Below are 20,848 nucleotides of genomic sequence, written 5' to 3'. Positions count from 1 at the left end.
ACAGAATTTCTATCTGCTAAATATGGAAACATTTTAGTAGATAATATGTTTCCACTTACGACTCTTACGAGTACGACTCTTTGACAGCAGTACCTAACTCTAAGCATGTGTTAGTGAAATAGTACCTAACTCTAAATAAATATTAATAACAAAAATGTAAATGTGTCGGTGCATTCTGAACACACAAAGTTTTATTAAAAATTACAATTTTAAATTTGTTTGAATTTTCAATACCAAAAATTTAAACTCTGTCTGTAAATTAAAATTCAACAAAAATAAAATGTAAATGAACAGAAAAAAAATATTTTTTCAGTTAAAAAAATAAACAATATTTTATGTGAAAATTTAAAAATTTTTTAAAAAAATACAGATTTTTTATGGATAGCTGAAATTTCGCTACGATGCTTAAAATTGGTCAAAAAGTAAGGTAAACATTTGAGTGTTTTGACATGTTTTAACTTCTCACAGGAGAGTTTAAAGCATATTTTGTCTAGTTTGTTCCGTTAATTTTGTAATTCTATGTGATATTTGTTAAATAAATGTATTTTTATACCCTTCACCTTTGTGAAAAGGGTATATATAAGTTTGTCATTCCGTTTGTAATTTTTATAGTATAATTTTCCGACCCTATAAAGTAAATATATTCTGGATCCTTATAGATAGCGGAGTCGATTAAGCAATGTCCGCCTGTGTGCCTGTCCGTTTGTCTGTCTGTTGAAATCAATTTTCTGAAGACTCCAGATATCTTCGAGATACAAGTCTTAAATAAATAAAAACTGTTTTTTAAAACATACTTGGTGAAGGGTATATAAGATTCGACACAACCGAATATAGAAATCTGACTTGTTTTAATTAATTTATGTAAGTATCTTAAATAAATATTTAGGGCCTTATGCAAAAACGATTAATAAAGTTAACAATGGTTTAATGCACACTTTTTCCATATAAAAACAGGTTTTAACAACCATTGTTAACTTAATAATCTTTTTTGCATAAGGCGGTTAGTGTTTAGTATATTCTATCCATAATTTAATATTATAACTATTGGCACATTTTATAACGTTCAAAACAAAAGTATAACAAGTAGTCCGACTTTTTGACAGCAGTACCTAACTCTAAGCATGTGTTAGTGAAAAAGTACCTAAACCTAATATGTGTTAGTAACAAAAATGTATATGTATTGGTGCATTCTAAACTCACAGAGTTTTATAAAAAAGTTACAATTTTAAATTTGTTCGAATTTTCAATACCAAAAATTAACAAAAAAATGGTTTCCAGTTCATAAAAATTAAACAAAATTCTAAATTAAAAGTTTTTTAAAACTATTTTAAAAAATTGCAGTTTTTTTGTGGATAACTGTAATAAAACAATAAACATTTGAGTGTTTTGACAAGTTTTAATTTCTCACAAGAGAGTCGAATTCACACGGTACTCGTAGATGTGACAGAGTAATTTCTGATACAGGCCTGTCACAGAATTTCATTCCGATCGAAAGTGGAATTTATTCCGCATTGTGCTTCTTTAGAAAAAGTAAAACGAAAAATTCTTTCGGAATGAAATCACTTTCAGTTTCCTAAGTGGAATTGATGTTTTAATGATTTTTAACTAAATAAAATTAATACAAAATTGAATTTAAGGGAAAGTAAAGTTGTTTTAATATTTTTTTTTACATTATCCAAGTATTTTTTATATTTTTCTATTAAAATTTTTCATATTTTGTCTAGGACAGATAGAAAATAACATTAAAAAACTGCAAATATCAAACGAAGTTACCACTTAATTTTTCTAGCAAAACCACTTTTTATTTAGAACAAAAGTTTTATGTTTTATTAACTTTTTATCCACTGGCAACATTAAGTGAAAAGAAAACATATGATATCCAAAATGTAAGTAATAGTATTGTTTAAAAAAACTTTAAATTTATTTTAATTTTATATATTTTAACAAGGGGAAAGCACAGAAATCCACAACAAGAAAAAATCTTTATCGATTTCATGGAGTCGCACGTTGATATCGCTAAAGGTTACGTCAAAGGGGACCGTGTGGTTAAGGAAGCCTTGTGGGTTGATTTGGCCAAAAAATTAAATTCATGTGGACCACCAACCAAGGATTTGAATGGATGGAAAAAAACGTGGGCAGACTGGAAGGTCTATGTTAAAAACAAGATGTCCCACAATAAAAAAGAAAATCTGAAAACTGGTGGTGGCCAATATAATAAATATGTTCTTTCAGATGCAGAGGAAACCGTGGCTAGACTGACGGGAATCTACAGAAGTGTAGATGGTATTAATTCCTCTAAAGATTTCGGAGAATCCACAATTGATTTGATTCTAAATGAATCTGAAAAAGAAAATGAAAGTGAATGTGACATACATCTGACAATATCAGAAAATAATCTAAGTGCAGAAACTCCATCAACATCAAAACGATGCAGACCAAATACTTCACAAGTACCTTCAAAAGCGGAATTAAACAGCTTATTGGCAGAAGAAAATAATCATTTAAAATACATATTTATGGTACATTTACTTACACTGCCGGTGGATATGACAAAGGATCTGAGGCATCTCTTAATGTACGCCGACGCAATTTTTCCACTAAATATTGTCTCTTGCTTTCCACCATTACAGCAACAATTGATACACCCGGCATAATTGTCTTAATTTTTTCTTTTTACTTATACACGTTTCTTTAATTTTAAGTTTAATTACTTTTATTTTATTATAGATTTTAAGTTAAAAATAAAATTTTTGCCGCAAAACGTTTTTTTTTTGTTTTGAAATTGAAACATATGTTTTTGTTTTGATTTATACAAAGTTGCCATATAAAAAATAAAAATGTGGAGAAGTTTATTCTTTTGGGAATAAGCAAAATCGAACGGAATTTGAAGAAGCTAAAACGAAATCGATCGGAATGGTTCCTACGGAATTGAAACCATTCCGATCGGAATGTGTGACAGGCCTGTATATGTGAGAGTCGGACTACTTGTTATACTTTGTTTATAACGATTTATTGGAATTACCATACGAAACTGTTGATTGGAAAAAAACTTTAAAATTATGGCTGACGCTTCTTGAAAGTGCTGGGATTTCTATGTAAATCTGAAAACTATATCTTATATTATAATCTTTTAACATGTTAAAAAAAATCGAGACACGTTTGCATTTTTTTTAAATAATGAAAACCAGTTTTTTCAACTGTCAACTGTTCGAAAACAGGTTTGAAATATTTTTGAAATTGTGATATCATACCTTTTATGAAAGTTTTTAAATCAACCGTAATACTGGCGTAATAATTTTGTTCAATTTTCAACTCCTTAATCTGCATCATTAAATACTGGATGTATTTAAAATCTGAAGTTCTTAAAAAAAAAACTTCCAAAGAAGCGAAAAATAAGTGGAATTTACTCCATGGAAGTACTGAAAAAGACCTGAAGAAATTATGATTTTATCACAGGCTTGTCATAAGAGGGATGTCCTTTTCTAAATTGATTTTAAATTCACTATATCTTAAGTCATTCTCAGGAAGTGGAATTGTAGTATTATACAATCTGACTTAAATAATATTAACATAAATAAATAAATTACACAAATATATTAATTAACTCCAAAATAAAATTGGTTCATTTCAAAAAACTTCAGTACAAAAAATATACCTTCAATTCAAAAACAAAATTGATTCTTTTCGCTTCCTTGGAAGTCAATAAACATCACTTACAGAGAAGGTAAACAATTCACCTAGTGCTACTTTTAAAGTGGTGATAAATGTTATTTTTTTGGAAATACAGTATTTAAGACTTATGAACTTAATTTGACAGAATTTGGGTATAAAAATTGCATTTAAAAAATCAAAACTTGATTTTATTAATCGTAAATATATACATGCTATTAAAAAATAAAGTTAAAATTATTGTTGAAAGTTTTGGAGTTATGTTAATAATTTTTGTTAATAATTTGTGAGTTAATAATTTCCCGTCTAGTCTTTTTATCATCATCTTAATCAAACAATTTTTGTTGAAAAAAAATTATGAAAATGAATTTGTTATTAAAAAAATAATATTTTCAGGAATATAAAACATGTAGTAATCGTGTATATAGGTAGGAAATGTTGCTACATATAGCGAATGTGTATATAGTTGTATGTTTTTAATTTATTTTCTATTTCGTTTGGCGTTATTGTTGGAATTGGAAATTAAATAAATTGAAATTTATTAAATCTTATGTTTATTACAAAAAGAAGTATACAGAAATGCTGACAATTGGTTTTGTTTAAAAAAGTATATTGTTTTTTTTTTACAAAAAAGTAACACATTTATTTATTAAAAATAATTATGATTATTATTGTTCACTACTTTTTTCTGGATATTTTTGTTATTTGAGTTCTCATTTAAATAAGTGTAAAATTTACATCACAAAATATCATTCCAATATATTTTTGGTTTAATGATTTTAACAAAATTTATGAAAATTTTACCTATTTAAATATATTAATGATACACAATAATTTGGAAAAATCCACTTTTAGATTAGAAATCTTGAAATTTTACTCCAATTTTTAAAGGCTTACAACATATAAATGAAAATTTTTATAATTCCATATATTTACTTTAAACAGGGTTTTTCATATCATTACAATTACAAGTTATTATGTACAGTAATTATAATCAAACGGGTAAAATTATCAAAAATTTTGTTAATATCATGGAACAAATATATGTATGTTGAAATGATTTGTATACTTACTTTTGTGACGTAAATTTTGCACCTATTTAACTCCACCTTCAATATAAACTGAAATAACTAAAATATCCAGAAAAAAGTTATGAATAATTATCATAATTGTTTTTAACAAATAAATGTATTACTTTTTCTGAAAAAACTAATTTGCTATTTTTAAATAAAAACAATTGTCAGTATTTCTGTATACTTATTTTTGCTATTAACTGTATTTTAAAGGAGATATATAACATTCACCAAAGTCGAATATTTAACTCTTCATTGTTATATATTCGTTTTAAGTTTGTTATATATTCTGTGTTACAATATACAATATAATTTGGTTCTGAAATTACATTAAAATATATATTTCCTTTCGGAAAATAACTGAAAAGTTCAAATAAAGTCGAAAATGTCGAAAAAGTTCAAAAAAGGAAAATCAACTTTTCTAAAGTCGAAATGTCAACTATAGTTGACAATTTTTAATTTTCAAACCGAGTATGTACACAAATCCAGTCGAAAGTAAATCGAATTTAATTTCGTTATAATAAATTAAATAATTAGTTTTTAAACTCTTTTCATTTAAAATATGTTTATTTTTCTGAATTTTCCGTTCAAATAAAAATTCGATTTAAAGAACACCAAATTCGGTTGATGAAACATTTTTGTAAAAAGTTTATATTTTATTAAAAAATAAAGATAAATATATTTAAATTTGTGAGGAAAATATATTCTGAATTGAATAATGTTTGTTTCAGACGCTAAATTCTATTCCGGCAGATTAATTTGCAAAATTTAAGTGAGTGACTGAAGTTAAGTAAAACTTATTTTTTTGTGAAAAATAAACATAAAAAGTACATATTCGTTTAAATATTATATAACGAATGAATGAATATTTGTTGCGAATGGATAATTCTACTCCGGTGGAGTAATTTTCAATATTTGGCCATAATGTAGTAGCCGCCCGACGGGTTAATACCTCATATGGGTTTTGTTATATAAAGCGTTCCGGAACAGACTTTTTTAGTTAATCTCTTTATCTACATAGTGTATAAGTATATAAAACAATATTGTTTAATTTGTTAACATTTCATAGATTTCAAAATTAAGCCATAACGTAGAACTCAGCTGCCGCCAGCAGGGTAAATACTTCATATGCGTTTCCTAATATTAAGTGTTCCGGAAGAGATTTTTTAGTTAATCACGTTATCTACACAATTTTAATATAAAATATAAAACAATATTGTGTAATATGTTAACATTTATTAGAAAAAAATATTTTTCCTTAATAACATACTTGTATACATACCATTATGCCATTATTTAAATAAAATGATATTTGTTTACGAGATGCTTGGTATTTTCAGATTTTTTACATAAATATTTCAAAATTTTAACGAAGCTGATAATTTTTTTCTTAATTCGCCTGGTTTATGTAGCTGTCAAAGTTTGTTATTGTTTACATTTTTATATTTAAAAATGTCCGTTAAACAGAGAAAAACTTCGTTAATATTTTGTATTATTTATGTAAAAAATCTGAAAATACCAAGCATCTCGTAAACAAATATCATTTTATTTAAATAATGGCATAATTGGTATGTCTACAAATATGTTATTTAAGAAAAATATTTTTTCTATTAAATGGTTACATATTACACAATATTGTTTTATATTTTATATTAAAATTGTGTAGATAACGTGATTAACTAAAAAAATCTCTTCCGGAACACTTAATATGAAGAAACGCATATGAAGTATTTACCCGGCTGGCGGCAACTGACTTCTACGTTATGGCTTAATTTTGAAATCTATTAAATGTTAACAAATTAGATAATATTGTTTTATATATACACTATGTAGAAAAAGAGATTAACTAAAAAAGTCCGTTTCGGAACGCTTTATATAATAAAACCCATATGAGGTATTTACCCGTCCGGCGGCTGCTATATTATGGCCAAATATTTAAAATTACACCGCCGGAGTAGAATTATCCATTCGCAACAAATATTCATTCGTAATATAATATTTTCATAAATATGTACTTTTTTATGTTTATTTTTCACAAAAAATTAAGTTTTACTGAACTTAAGGCACTTACTTAACATTATTCAATTCAGAATATATTTTCCTCACAAATTTTAATATCTTGATCTTTATTTTTTAATATAATATAAACATTTTACAAAAATTTTTCATCAAATGAATTCGCCTTACTTATGGTTTTTGACATTTACAAAACCCAAAAGTAAAAACAAAATAAATGGGAAATGTTGTTGTTGCAGAACTGCCACTTCAGCCGGATAACAGTCACCGTGGCAATGTTTAATGCAGCCGCCGCCGACGCGAATTTTTGACCGACTTGGAATTTTGTGTGGAAGTCAAATTGTGGAAAGAACATTTTTATTTCGTTTATTTACATCATGTTCTTGTAAATAAAACTAATAAATACGTATAATATCTTAATTTTATTAGAAATGCTAAAAGTGTGCTGTGTAAATAGTATTCAAAGTAGCAAAACATTAAATGCATTTTTTTATCACATACAATCCACAGTCTTACGGAACAAACGTGTAAATAGTAAAAAATTAGTACCAATGATTCGCAAATGGAAGCCAGAGTTATTTAAATTCGAAAATGGTCGTGCCAAAGGCAAACATAATTACAAATTGTTATCGTACAATATATTAGCGCAAGATCTACTAGTAGAACATCTTCAGCTATATTACGGCATCGACAATAAAATGTTGCGATGGCAAAACCGTCTCAAAATACTTAAGGACGAAATTGCTATTCTAGCGCCAGATATAATGTGCCTACAAGAAATGCAATACGATCACCTTAAAGAACTTGTAAATCAAATTGGTATTGCGAAACAGAACAGCAGATTGGAATATGTTTTTAAGAAAAAGACTGGCATACGTAGTGATGGCTGTGCTATTATTTATGATAAAAATAAGTTTAAACTAATTGAAGAAAAGAATGTAGAATATTACACTGATAATGTGTTGACACTTAATCGTGAAAATATTGCAATTATGGCAAAATTTCAACCAATGGAGGACAACTCGTCGACCTTTGTTGTTGCTACAACGCATTTACTTTACAACCCTAGACGTGAAGATATTCGAATTTCGCAAATAAACAAATTAATACAAGAAATTATTGCATTTTCTAACACTCATATGAAAAATCGTTTACCAATTATATTAACTGGTGATTTTAACTTTACACCTGATACGAAGGCCTTTGAATTGTTAACCGGTTTACGTAAACCTAAATTAAGAACACAAAATTGTGAAGACGTTCAATCTGTTGGGGACTTTTTTCAACTGGATGCAATTGACTTTGGAATGGCTAATTGTGCTTCGACATATCAAGATCAATGGATAACAGTCGATTATATATTGACATCAAAATCGAACAGGGAAAAAAAATCCATTCAAATAAATAGTAAATATAAATTGCCGTCTACCGATCAATGCTGGAGATGTGGTAAAATACCAAACAAATTCGTTGGTTCTGATCATTTTTCACTGGCAATTCAATTTTCTATCGTTTAAGAATTTTTTAAAAGAAAATAAAATTTAATTAGATCAAATTTCTTGGGATTAGAAATTATTTTAATTTTTTGAGAGTATTCTTTAATAATTCGTTTTAATACATAACATAATGTGGAAACATTTCCCAGATTTTATAATCTTCATATAGGGAATTTCATGTCAAGTGACCCAAAAATCGATTTTGACGAAATTTTCACAAACGTTAGTACTAGAGGGGGTCAAATTTTGACATTTTGGTCATAGAGGCTTTTATTTAAATGTCCTAAACTTGTCACCTTTCAGCAAAAAATGGCCAAAAGAGATTCAAATAGCTATTTCTATAAAAAAAAAATATTTTTTTAATAATTTTTTTTAATAGGACTTTTTTTGCTTAAAAAATAGCTTATATTTTAAAGGCATAGGGAAGGATTTCACACATTTCTAGGAAGTTTAATCGATTAAAACATTTAAGATACATAAAATATTTTATAAACTTTAATAACGTTGGTATTTGCGTTATGCACAAAAATTTAGGGAGAAATAATGTAAATAACAGATAGTGGTGAAATTGTTATCCGAAAAGTTGAGGAACAAACGCCCAAATACGGCACTCCGTGTGGAGTAGAAGTAATGGCCAACAAATTTTTAATCAATTTTTAAATCAAGAACATGTACATACAGTATTGTTCGAAACCTAAGCAACTTTTTTTTGGCCTTGTATACAAAGTGCTATAATTTATATTTTAATTGATTTATTCAATATTATATAGGTAATTGATAATAATAATATTATGTGCCTACATTATACTAAAAACAAAAGTTTAATTCCATTTCGCTGTGAGTTGCAAGAAAATAATAACTGAATTAACTCCATAAATAGCTGTTCGAAACATAAGCAACTTTTTGATGTTCTTATGAAAATCGTTGGTCCTTTTGAGTTCCAAACACCTTTATGGAATAGATCATTTACTAGTGCAGTTCGTAATTAATCCCAAGCGAATTTTAAGCCATTCGCAAACTGCAATGTTTTCTAAAACTGCGAGTTTCGACCCAGCGTTTCAGAATGCCGAACATCATCTCTAAGGGACTTGAGTCGGGAGATTTTGATGGACAATCAAAGAGTTTGGGACCCATTACTCGATAACTACTCTTAGATCAACTTTGCCAAAGGTTTTGTTTCATTATCATGCTGAAAATCGCAATAAAGTAAGTTGTTCTGTTCAATGTACTTAATCCTATGGTTCATTTTTTTGGCCAGAAATGTCCCAGAAAGTAAAACAATCCAATTTTATTTGCATTTCAACATCAGGACTTTCTCTACTTACCAAAAATCTTGCCCACAACCTTAATTGTTTGACCTCCATGTTTTTTAAGCCTTTAATGTACGATCATGTAACCGCATATGAATTCCGCAGAGACATGGCACAGAGTTTACTTAAAGAAATTCGATTTTTTACAAATTCTGTACAATTTTGGGTAGAATATTGAAATATATTACGCAAGATTAATAAAAAAACAGTTTTATTTATAAACGGGTCCACATTTTAATACTTAAATTCGGGCAAAGTATGTGAGGCTCAAAGGCTGAAGGAAATATTATAACATATCCTTTTAGTGAAGGTCCAATAATGAATGGAGAGCAAAAATTTAAGGGTGTGGCCATGATTTTTGAAGAGAAGGGTTAGTCCTGATATTGAAACACAAACAGAGTTGAATTGTTTTTCTTCTTGGGACGTTTTTCGCCAACAAAATGAATTATATGATTGAGAACAACGAACAGAACAACTTACTTTATTGCGATTTTCAGCATGTTAATGAACCAAAACCTTTGTAAAAGTTGATCTGGGAGTAGTTATCGAGTAATGCGACCCAAATTATTTGATTGTCCATCAAAATCTCCCGACTCAAGTCCCTTAGAGATGATGTTCGGCATTCTGAAACGCTGGGTCGTTTTAGAAAACATTGCAGCTTTCGAATGGCTTAAAATCCGCTTGGGATTAATTACGAACTACATTAGTAAATGATCTATTCCATAAAGGTGTTTGGAACTCAAAAGGACCAACGATTTTCATAAGAACATCAAAAAGTTGCTTATGTTTCGAATAGCTATTTATGGAGTAAATTCAGTTATTATTTTCTTGTAACTCACAGCGAAATGGAATTAAACATTTGTTGTTGTTATTATAATGTAGACACATAATGTTATTATTATCAATTATATAATTTTGAATAAATCAATTAAAATAGAAAATATAGCACTTTGTATACAATGCCAAAAAAGTTGCTTAGGTTTCGAATGATACTGTATGTATGTTGTTTTTGCAAGGAACTTGCGTCTATATTAAAAATTAGAGATTTGATTCCTGTAAAATTCCTAATTTTTGGCAACCATATAAATTGTTTATAGTCGTGAAGGAAACGACATTGTCAAACAGTGTCCTCCTTATTAGATCTATGGTGAATTTTGTTTTTATATATCGATATGTACTAGTAGGAACATCGGTGTCCGATTTTAAAATATTAATTTTTAAAAATAAATACTATGCTTTACTAACCTAAATAAAAAAACCCCACTAAACAATTTTGAAGATTCTAACTATAATAGCACAGAAAAAATAAATTCATATCTGGAATGAACTTGGTAATAAATATTATGAATTGAACATGACTTTTTTCAACGTCTTATTGGTGCTTCATCTGAATTTCTTCATTCGGAACCCCTTTATCAGCATTTTCATTCATAATTTCTAACTTGTAATTTTTTCGTTTGAAAACACAAATTTAATTTTTATGTTAGAATAATAATAAATTAATTATTTTTGACAAAAACCCAAGCACTTTTACAATAAACAAATAAAAATTTCAAAAGTAATTCTTCGCTAATTTTATTGTTTACCAAAAGTTTTAACGAATAGTTCCTAAAAAAATCTGTTTATGTAGAATTTAGTTACTATACAAGTATTTTTTGATGGTGGGTACAAAGCATGTTAAGTAGCTAATGCACACATATTTCTCTACTTAATTTAAACATCGCATATATATGTATCATTATAAAAGTCTAAGCTTCCACTTTTAAATCTACTGAGATATTTAAAATAGGTTGTGATTGAACTATGTTGCTGACTTATAAGTGCATTAATGTACTAAACCCAGTTATTTACCCGTACCTTAAGATTTTGGATTTGTTTGTCAAGTATTATTTATATATTATTAAATTGTTTGAATAAAAACTTTTATTCGTTATTCGTTCGAATAGATTTTAAAATTGTAGGTTAGGTTATGTTAAGAAGGGTTATACACCGTAGAAAACGATGTATGTCCACTCGGAGACCATAAGGTCCATTGTTATTTCCTTCAATAAAGAGGAGATTAAGAAAACAGAGAATCCAAAACACTACCACAACACAAGAATGAAAACAACAAATAATTATGTATAATATATAATTTCTTTATATAGTAAACGTCGTCCGCATAGGCAACTTTCTTCCTACCCTTAGATTCAAATGGCCTTAGGATACCGTTAACCGCTAGTAGCCACAGAAGAGGAGATAAAACACCCCCTGTAGTGTCCCCCTGGTAACCCTTCTCCTAATGCAATGATCCCCTAGTGTCAAGTTAATAATTCTACCGCTAAGCCGACTATCCAACTCACCAGGAAGTCCTGAACTCCTAGCCCTAAAAGCGAATCTCTAATAGCTTCAATCCTTATATTATTGAAGTCTCCCTCAATGTCCAAAAACGCAGCCGGATTATTATACCGTTATTCTATAAATGTTCACATGAATGTCTATTTAATGCATCTGGGGGCATCAAGACCACCCACCCCCAGATAAAATTCCGCCCTTTTTGATCCAAAATGTTGAGATGTATATTGAAATAATTTGTGCAAAATTTGAAAAATTTATTTCCGTGGACTGTTAATCCATTACTAATTGTGTCTCATTTTCGAGGGGTAATATATTGATCAAAAATTATTACGGATTTTTCATTTTGAAAAAAATCGTTCAAAATAATTTGATAAGCCGGCATATATATAAAGATATAAAGAAATGTTAAAATTTAATATCTAGTGTAGATTGCATGCGGTCGATATTATGCTGTATAAAACCTTTTATAATATTTTTTTTCACTTACCCTAAATGTTCGAACTGCATGTTCATCACAAGCCTCCAGTTTTGATCGAATATTACTAAGAATATAACTTATTTTAGATATTGAAACATCATTATCTAATTCCGAATTAAATGAACGGTATGTTTTTTTCTCATTTGAAAAAGCTTCATCTTTTGCGGCAAGAGTACAATTTATGGGAAAATTTAATTTTCTTTGACTAGAGCGGGGAGCTTTTTTTGGTGGCGAATGAACTGTTCGGGTAAAATCAAAATGACTTAATGGGTTGTCAGCCCCATTTGGTGTAGTGTTTTGAGACTGTGTTGTTGAAGATGGAGACTGAATATGAGAAGATTGTACGGGTGAATGGTAGCTTCCGGGGGGAGATTGCAGGCTAGAACTATGTTCGTATGTACTACCAATATTAAGTTGGCGACGGGAATCATCGTCGCATGATGTCTGAACACCAACATTACGATAAGGTGTTTTTCGTATTTTATCGCTACTTCGTTCCCTATTTTCTTTTTTGGGGGATACAAGTCTTAAAAATTTCTTTTTTGATGATTTAATAAAAGCCTTTGAGCTAGAACGCAAATTCAATTTGCTATCATTGGTATCATTCATGTTTTGTTTGTTGGTCCAAGGTGATAATTGTCGTAACTGTTCGGACCAAATGAACTTTTGAGTTCGTGATGCATCCTTGTTTTTTTCCGATGAATCTATTAACTTTATTTTTAATGGTGTGTTCTTATTTTCTAAGTTTGAAGCTAAATTATGACGATCAATTCCATCAACAGTATCCAAATTTATTCTAGGCGGGATTTGCCATCCTATTGTATTTTCATTACCTATTATATCACAACCAGGCCGTTGTTGTGGTTGAGCTTGTGTAGCAGTTGAATGAAAACCTTTTTTCATATTTGCATCATAATTCAGCATATCGTTTATCTTGGATTCATTCCAACCAATGCTGATTACCTTTGCTGCAGTTTTCTCCACTGGTCTAATATTTTTATCACAAAGTGTTGATTTTTTAGATTCTACCATTTTTTTCATATCGCTTAAAGATGGATATGTAGAAAGAACGTTTTCTGTTCGAATTTCTGTGTCCTTTGGAGCTGAAAAAAATAAATGTAAATAAATAAATTTTCTAATCTGGAAAAATCAAAAACTTTGCCGAATCTCTGTTTAGCTTCAAGACTACGTAAAACAACAATAAATAAGACACATGTGTAAGCAATATTTAGTAATACATATACATTTATTAAAAACAAGGAGTCAATCACCAAAAATTGGTATTTTTATGTATTCATACAAAAACTACATTAATCTAATTTACTACTGCTATTCTACATAAGGTTTGATACAATGAATAACGTTCGGTAGAATGAACGAAACTTTGATCTAAAAATTTAGTAATTTTTAATTATCCAATTTTAATTTATCACAGTACTATAAAATAGTGTTTTGGTAAAATGTTTGTTTTATAAATCTTTAATAAATTTGTATGTAGATTCTTAAATGTTTACTCATTAAGATAACTTACTCAATGGATAGGATTTCCTTTTAAAATGATCAACATTATTTGTGTTCTTTTTCTCCGGACCTTTTATTATTTTTGTTTCGTTTCTATTACTGTTGCCAACAGTTGCTACTAAGCCTTTTCGTTTTAAAAAATCATCTACCACACGTTCAGCTTCTCGTACTGATGGAGAAGTCGAGTCAGATCTAAAATATTTATCATCGTAAGTAAGAGAACTTCTTGGTGGCTTTGGTGGAGCCTGTTTAATATTTCTAGCCTTGTAGGTAAATTGTGTATTCGACAAACGTTTCTGCAACAACTGGCCTCCGGCACTTCTACGACTTTCAGAGCATTTGGTACATTTTTTAATCGTTTCTACTGGCGTCGATTGAAACTCATCTGTTTTTGGCGTACTATCAAACTCTGAAAGCTTTTCTAAAGTAGGTGCTGTCGGAGTGTGTTTTTCCGAACTAAATCTGTAAAATAACCTCTTGTCATTAATATCGGATTTATTTTGTTTCTTCTGGTCGTTGAAATGAGCTGTTTTATGTGTTACTGTGTGAACTTTATTTCCATTCGAGCTCAAATTGTTTTGAGACTTAATTGGATGTAACTTATCTTTGTTTACTCTTACTTTAGATATAACACAATTATTACGAAGTTCCTGTATTATGTGTATAAGGGGAGCATCGTTTGTTCCAGTTTCAAGACTACTTATAGCTGTTAATTGATTTCTTTCAGGTTTAGTACTTTTTATACAACTTGAATCTGTTTTAGTTTCTTGGTTCTTCTTTAGATGTGAAGTACCATCTTTAATTTTTTCTTTTGATTTTTGTGTCTTTGCATTTCTATTGACCGTATTTGAAAACTAAAAATTATAAGTACACTTTATTTTATCTCTGTCCTAAATAACTGCATATCTTTATGCTAATAAGTACCCACCTGACTACATTCCGAACGTCTATTTCGTCGAGGGTTTCTCGACTGATTACCTCGAGTTGTATAAGAATCACACAAATTACCGCCACCATCTCCACTATCACTTGTAAAGCAATAGCAGAATCCATTTTGGCATGGTTTACATTTACGTTCCTGTTCTTTATTGCACAAATTTTGATTAATCAAATCCAGTTCACTTGCTTCTTGAGGTTTGGTGCTTTTAACGCCGCTCTTTTCAGAATCTTGACGATGGTGAGATAAAGATGTACGGCGAATTCTACGTGCTCGAAATTCATTCATACACTCTTGCAAGCTGAACGACGTACTTGTATCACCATCATTGATAATTTCGTCTGCATCTTCGCTATCATCATGGTTGCTGTATTTATCATCAGTTAAATAGCCCGCTAAACATTCATTGTCTATAGATTCCATCCAATGCCCGTTTTCAATTTCGTGTACTGCATCATCAGCTGCGTCACTATTTAAATCAGTAATGTTATCATTACAGACAGCATCTTTACAAGATTTACTAGTTTTTCTTGTTTTTGAGTTTGTCATATTTAATATTTACGGTGAAAAAATAAATATGGCCCCGTGCATAGTTATCTTTCAATTTGTATTATGTACTTTCACAATGCTAGATCGCATATGTATCTACATGTATAAACAATGTATATACATTCGTTCTAATACACTATTTTCACTATTTAAAATCAATAAATATAACAAACTGCACGTGATTTACTTTATTTATCTATTTTAAAGAAAATAATTATATGCGGCAAACAGAATAAAATGCAATTTTGAAATGCAGGAAATGCTATCAAGGCAAATTTACATAAGGTAGTGAGCAAGGCGAATTCATACAAGGTGGTGTTCAAAATAAATTCATACATGGTGGTTTTTTTAATCAAGTGATAATTTTTTCTTCGCCTGCTTTACGTAGCTGTCAAAGTTTATTATTGTTTACTTTTTTATATTTAAAAATTTCCGTAAAACGGAGAAAAACTTCGTTTATATTTTGAATCACTCAAGTAATAAATCTTAAAATACCAAGCATCTCTTAAACAAATATAATTTTATTTAAATAATGATATAATTGCATACTAATGCATACAAAAATTGTATTTTAGAAAATATTCCTATTATATTAAATGTTAACAAATTAACCAAATTGTTTTAAAATAAATAATCTTTTCCGGAACACTTTATATTAAGAAACACATATGAAGATTTTAGCCAGACAGCGGCAGCTTGTTAATTCAGAAATCTATTAAATGCTAACAAATTAAACAATATTGTTTTATATATACTATGTAGATGAAGAGATTAACTAAAAAATCTCTTCCGGAACACTTTATATAACAAAGCCCATGTGAGGTTACCCGGCCGGCTGCTTCTACTTTTTGTCCAAATATTGAAAATTACTCCGCCGGAATAAAATTATTCATTCGCAATAAAGATTTATTCATTTGTGATATAATTTTTTGATGAATATATACCATTTTAAGTTTATTTTTCACAAAAAATAAGTTTTATTTGACTTCAGGCACTCACATAATTTTTCAAATTAATATGCCGGAATAGAATTTTTCGTTTGAAACAACATTATTCAATTCAGAACGTATTTTTATGGAAAGTTTTAACAACTTAATTTTTTAATAAAAAATAAAAGTTTTACGAAAAAAATCATAATATGAATTCACGTTCGTATAGTTTTTGACATTTACGTAAACCAAATGCAAAAACAAAATACATGTGAAATGTTGTTGCAGAACTGCCACCACCTTATCTGAATTGGCCTTCGTGGTGGCAGTTCTGCAACAACATCAAGGCGAATTCATATAAGGTGGTGTTATTCAATTAGCTGATAATTTTTTTCTTAATTCGCCTGCTTTACATAGCTGTCAAAGTTTGTTATTGTTTACATTTTTATATTTAAAAATGTCCGTTTTTATTTATGTAAAAATTCTAAAAATACCAATCATCTCTTAAACAAATATCATTTTATTTAAATAATGGAATAATCGGTATCTATACAAATATGTTATTTAAGAAAAATATTTTTTCCAATTAAATGTTGTTTTATATTTTATAATTAAATTGTGTAAATAACTTAATATTAAGAAACGCCTATGAAGTATTTACCTGGCTGGCAGCAGCTGACTTCTACGTTATGGCTTAATTTTGAAATCTATTATATGTTAACAAATTAAACAATAATGTATTATATACATTATGTAGATAAACAGCTTAACTAAAAAAAGTCTGTTCCGGAACGCTTTGTATAAAAAAATCCATATAAGGTATTTACCCGTCCGGCGATATTTACCATTCGCAACAAATATTCATTCATTCGTAATATAATTTTTTCATAAATATGTACTTTTTATGTTTATTTTTCACAAAAAATTAAGTTTTACCTAACTTCAGGCACTCACTTAAATTTTGTAAATTAAGCTGCCGGAATAGAATTTTTCGCATGAAACAAATATAATTCAATTCAGAATATATTTTCCTCACAAATTTTAATATCTTTATTTTTATTTTTTAATATAATATAAAAATTTTACAAAAAATTTTCTTTAAATGAATTCGCCGTACTAATGTTTTTTGACATCTACGTAAACCAAATGCAAGAACAAAATACATGTAAAATGTTGTTGTTGCAGAACTGCCACCACCTTGTCTGAATTCGCCTTGGAACTTGCATCTTCTCACTCAAGGCGAATTCATATAAGGTGGTGTTAATCAATCAGCTGATAATTTTTTTCTTAATTCGCCTGGTTTTCCTAGCTGTTAAAGTTTGTTATTGCTTACATTTTTATATTTAAAAATGTCCGTTAAACAGAGAAAAACTTCGTTAATATTTTGAATAATTTATGTAAGAAATCTGAAAATACCAAACATCTCGTAAACAAATATCATTTTATTTAAATAATGGCATAATTGGTATGTATACAAATATGTTATTTAAGAGAAATATTTTTCTATTAAATGTTAACATATTACAAAAAATTGTTTTATATTTTATATAAAAATTGTGTAGATAACGTGATTAACTAAAAAAAATCTCTTCCGGAACACTTAATATTAGAAACGCATACGAAGTATTTACCGGCTGGCGGCAACTGACTTCTACGTTATGGCTTAATTTTGAAATCTATTAAATGTTAACAAATTAAACAATATTGTTTTATATATACACTATGTTGATAAAAAGATTAACTGAAAAAAGTCTGTTCCGGAACGCTTTATATACAACCCCCATATGAGGTATTTACCCGTCCCGCGGCTGCACCATTATGGGCAAATATTGAAAATTACTCCGCCGGAGTAGAATTATACATTCGCAACAAGTATTCATTCCTTCGTAATATAATATTTTCATGAATATGTACTTTTTTTTGTTTATTTTTCACAAAAAATGAAGTTTTACTTAACTTAAGGCACTTACTTAAATTTTGCAAATTAAGCTGCCGGAATAGAATTTTTCGATGGAAACAAACATTATTCAATTCAGAATATATTTTCCTCACAAATTTTAATACCTTAATCTTTATTTTTAATATAATATAAACATTTTACAAAAATTTTTCATCAAATGAATTCTCCGTACATATGGTTTTTGACATTTACGAAAACCAAAAGCAAAAACAAAATACATGGGAAATGTTGTTGTTGCAGAACTGCCACCACCTTATCTGAATTCGCCTTGTTCTCACTGTAACTCATTCACGTATACGGGATACCGGTGTCCCAAGATTTTTTTTATAAGTTATTTTTTAGAATTTGGAGTCGCTACATGCTTAAAAGAAGTATATCCTGCGATATTCTTCCAAAGTACTTTTTCTCAAATTTTTATCAAAAATTATCAATATGTATACATCAAAATAAAGTGTGTGGTGAAGTCATATACATTAAAAGTCCAGCGGTTAAGTTTTGTGCGTGAAAGGATTAAGTTACAAAAACATATTTTATAAAATAATAATTAAAATTGTAAAACGTCCACATTAATGAAGTTCGAAAGTCTAAATTGAAAATCAAATGGCGAATTTTTGATTTTTATTTCCAAATTCGATTTTTCTATTTTGTTTTGCAATATATTCTATTTATCGACTATTTTTGGAAAAAGTAATTTTATTTAATGGAAGGAATATATTTTTAATATGAACATTTATAATGCGAGAAAGAGAACAAAGTTGAAGAAGTTGATGATTTTAAAATTATAAAATAATTGAAAAATACATAACATAAAATGTGTAAAATCTAAATTCGATTTTATTAAAGTCAACTATTTGTTTGAACTATATCTTATACCCCATTTACACATACACGAATTCTAGTATTATTATTCAAAAGTCGATTTATAGAACCCTATTCGTATCTAGATTTCTACTCAAAATCTAGTTTTTATAGTAATTCAACTCTGTTTTTTCCTAAATAATACTAAAAATTACGACGCTGCACAAGAATAAAGATAAAAATAAAAGAAACAAAAAAATTAATATGTCAACAAAATTTTAATAAATTAAAAAACATGAATGAAAAGTTTATTTAAAATAGAAGGTAATGTTATATTTAAATATCAATTTTTTATTAAAAATAAAATTTTAATAAATATCTCTTTTCATCTTCTAATTTTTCAATTTAACACAATTTCAAGAAATATTAGCAAAAATGAAATCTTCCTAAATGTCAAAAATAGTAAGAATAAACGGTATAGATTTATATAGATTTTAAATGAAATCTAGTAATTTTCCTGCATGTGTAAATGGGGTATTACCAATATTGATTTTGATTTCAAAACTTAATTTTATTTATGAATAAAAAAGCCTACATTTTCTCTGCTTTTGGATCAGATCGAAAAACAAGATGTTATAAAAAATATATTTGTCCCAGTGATGTTGAATAAACAATTTGAACCTCTCTAATAATTTTAAATCATAATAGAAAGACAGCTCTGTTTTTATACTATTATTAAACACTTTCGAGGTTATTTTATTACGACAGAAAAAAAAATTGGGAGGAAATATACTTAATAGAGAACCTTCATAACTAATAAAATGTCAAATAGTCATTTATTTTTAAAATCTGGCTTTCCAAGTGCTCCTTTGCAGAATGGTCTTGGACGGTATGTGTGTCAACTTCAGAGAGTTACACTTAAATTTTGTAAAAACAATGGATCCAGCAAAGGCATGCGGTAAACTATCATGTAATTTTTATGAATTTAATTTATAAATGAATCTTTTTTAGGGAATTCATTGAAAGTAAATTAATTGATTTTGCCAAAGAGAATCCTGGAATCGTCGTCTATGTTAAGCCCAGACGTCACCGTACTCCTGTATTAGTAGGAGAATATCGTAAGTTTTATTGGCACCAATAATAAACACCTTACGCTGGGATCTCATTTTATTACATTGTATTTTTTTTAGTTAATGGAGAACGTGAGTGGTTAAACTGTCGAAATTCATCTAAAGATGATATACTGAAGTGGATAGAACTTCTGAAGACCCAAAATGGGCCATCAAGTGCAACACGTTTACGCAAAATGTGGCACACTGATGTTCCTTCAATTCAAGGCCCCTGGACGCCCTTTATGTTGCGTAATCCTGAAAATAATTTAGTAAATTATCCTAACTCGGAACTATCACAGCCTTTGGACATTCAGCAGTCCGCAACTGAAAAATTAATTGAATTATTTAAAGAACAACAAAAATTAACCGATGCCAAATCTGAAAATGAATTTTTGACATCAAAACGAGCAGAATAAATATAGTATGTTACCAAATGTTCAATCTTTTATTGGAAAAGTTGTTCTAATTGTTTTCCTATTTGTATCTTTGGGCGAGTATGACTCGGGTCGTTCCGGAGCGAAGATCCAATTGTTGTGGGAACGTCCTTTAAATGTTAAATATACTGGTTCTTTGACATATATATGCAGTTTGCTGCGCATTTTATAGATACAAAATTCCTAAAAGAACCATGATGAACTATTAAACATGTAAATAAAACGATGC

At 28.6% G+C, this 20,848-nt stretch overlaps 4 protein-coding genes across 4 annotated transcripts in view; 3 read left to right on the top strand and 1 right to left on the bottom strand.

Moving 5' to 3' along the window:
• LOC111681432 overlaps positions 1 to 15,642 on the bottom strand; it is a 35,243-nt gene extending 19,601 nt beyond the window's left edge. Inside the window, exons 1-3 of the mRNA XM_023443203.2 lie at positions 14,829 to 15,642; positions 13,911 to 14,754; positions 12,389 to 13,482 (exon numbers count right to left, since the gene is read on the bottom strand). Of these exons, the coding sequence (XP_023298971.2) occupies positions 12,389 to 13,482; positions 13,911 to 14,754; positions 14,829 to 15,386 (2,496 nt within the window). The 5' untranslated portion in view covers positions 15,387 to 15,642. The remainder of the gene's footprint in view (positions 1 to 12,388; positions 13,483 to 13,910; positions 14,755 to 14,828) is intronic.
• LOC124420523 lies at positions 1,864 to 2,781 on the top strand. The gene is made up of 2 exons (XM_046953553.1): positions 1,864 to 1,886; positions 1,949 to 2,781. The coding sequence occupies exons 1-2, from the start codon at positions 1,873 to 1,875 to the stop codon at positions 2,652 to 2,654; spliced, it is 720 nt and encodes a 239-aa protein (XP_046809509.1). The 5' UTR covers positions 1,864 to 1,872; the 3' UTR covers positions 2,655 to 2,781.
• Positions 7,058 to 8,313, top strand: LOC111681433 (protein angel). The gene has a single exon (XM_023443204.2). The coding sequence runs from the start codon at positions 7,190 to 7,192 to the stop codon at positions 8,273 to 8,275; it is 1,086 nt and encodes a 361-aa protein (XP_023298972.2). The 5' UTR covers positions 7,058 to 7,189; the 3' UTR covers positions 8,276 to 8,313.
• Positions 15,643 to 18,622: 2,980 nt separating the features above from the next.
• LOC111681428 (39S ribosomal protein L43, mitochondrial) lies at positions 18,623 to 20,848 on the top strand. The gene is made up of 4 exons (XM_046955582.1): positions 18,623 to 18,772; positions 19,664 to 20,031; positions 20,085 to 20,191; positions 20,264 to 20,848. The coding sequence occupies exons 2-4, from the start codon at positions 19,895 to 19,897 to the stop codon at positions 20,599 to 20,601; spliced, it is 582 nt and encodes a 193-aa protein (XP_046811538.1). The 5' UTR covers positions 18,623 to 18,772; positions 19,664 to 19,894; the 3' UTR covers positions 20,602 to 20,848.

The sequence above is a fragment of the Lucilia cuprina genome, chromosome 6 (genome assembly GCF_022045245.1).
Source record: "Lucilia cuprina isolate Lc7/37 chromosome 6, ASM2204524v1, whole genome shotgun sequence".
Taxonomy (NCBI): domain Eukaryota; kingdom Metazoa; phylum Arthropoda; class Insecta; order Diptera; family Calliphoridae; genus Lucilia; species Lucilia cuprina.
This window is presented reverse-complemented; position numbering and strand designations above follow the sequence as displayed.

Bases quoted from the DNA above. Each gene is read 5' to 3' on its own strand.
- LOC111681433 (XM_023443204.2), top strand. From the start codon at position 7,190: ATGCTAAAAGTGTGCTGTGTAAATAGTATTCAAAGTAGCAAAACATTA.
- LOC111681428 (XM_046955582.1), top strand. From the start codon at position 19,895: ATGTCAAATAGTCATTTATTTTTAAAATCTGGCTTTCCAAGTGCTCCT. The intron at 20,032-20,084 runs GTAAACTATCAT...AATCTTTTTTAG, and splicing joins GGATCCAGCAAAGGCATGCG to GGAATTCATTGAAAGTAAAT. The intron at 20,192-20,263 runs GTAAGTTTTATT...TATTTTTTTTAG, and splicing joins TGTATTAGTAGGAGAATATC to TTAATGGAGAACGTGAGTGG.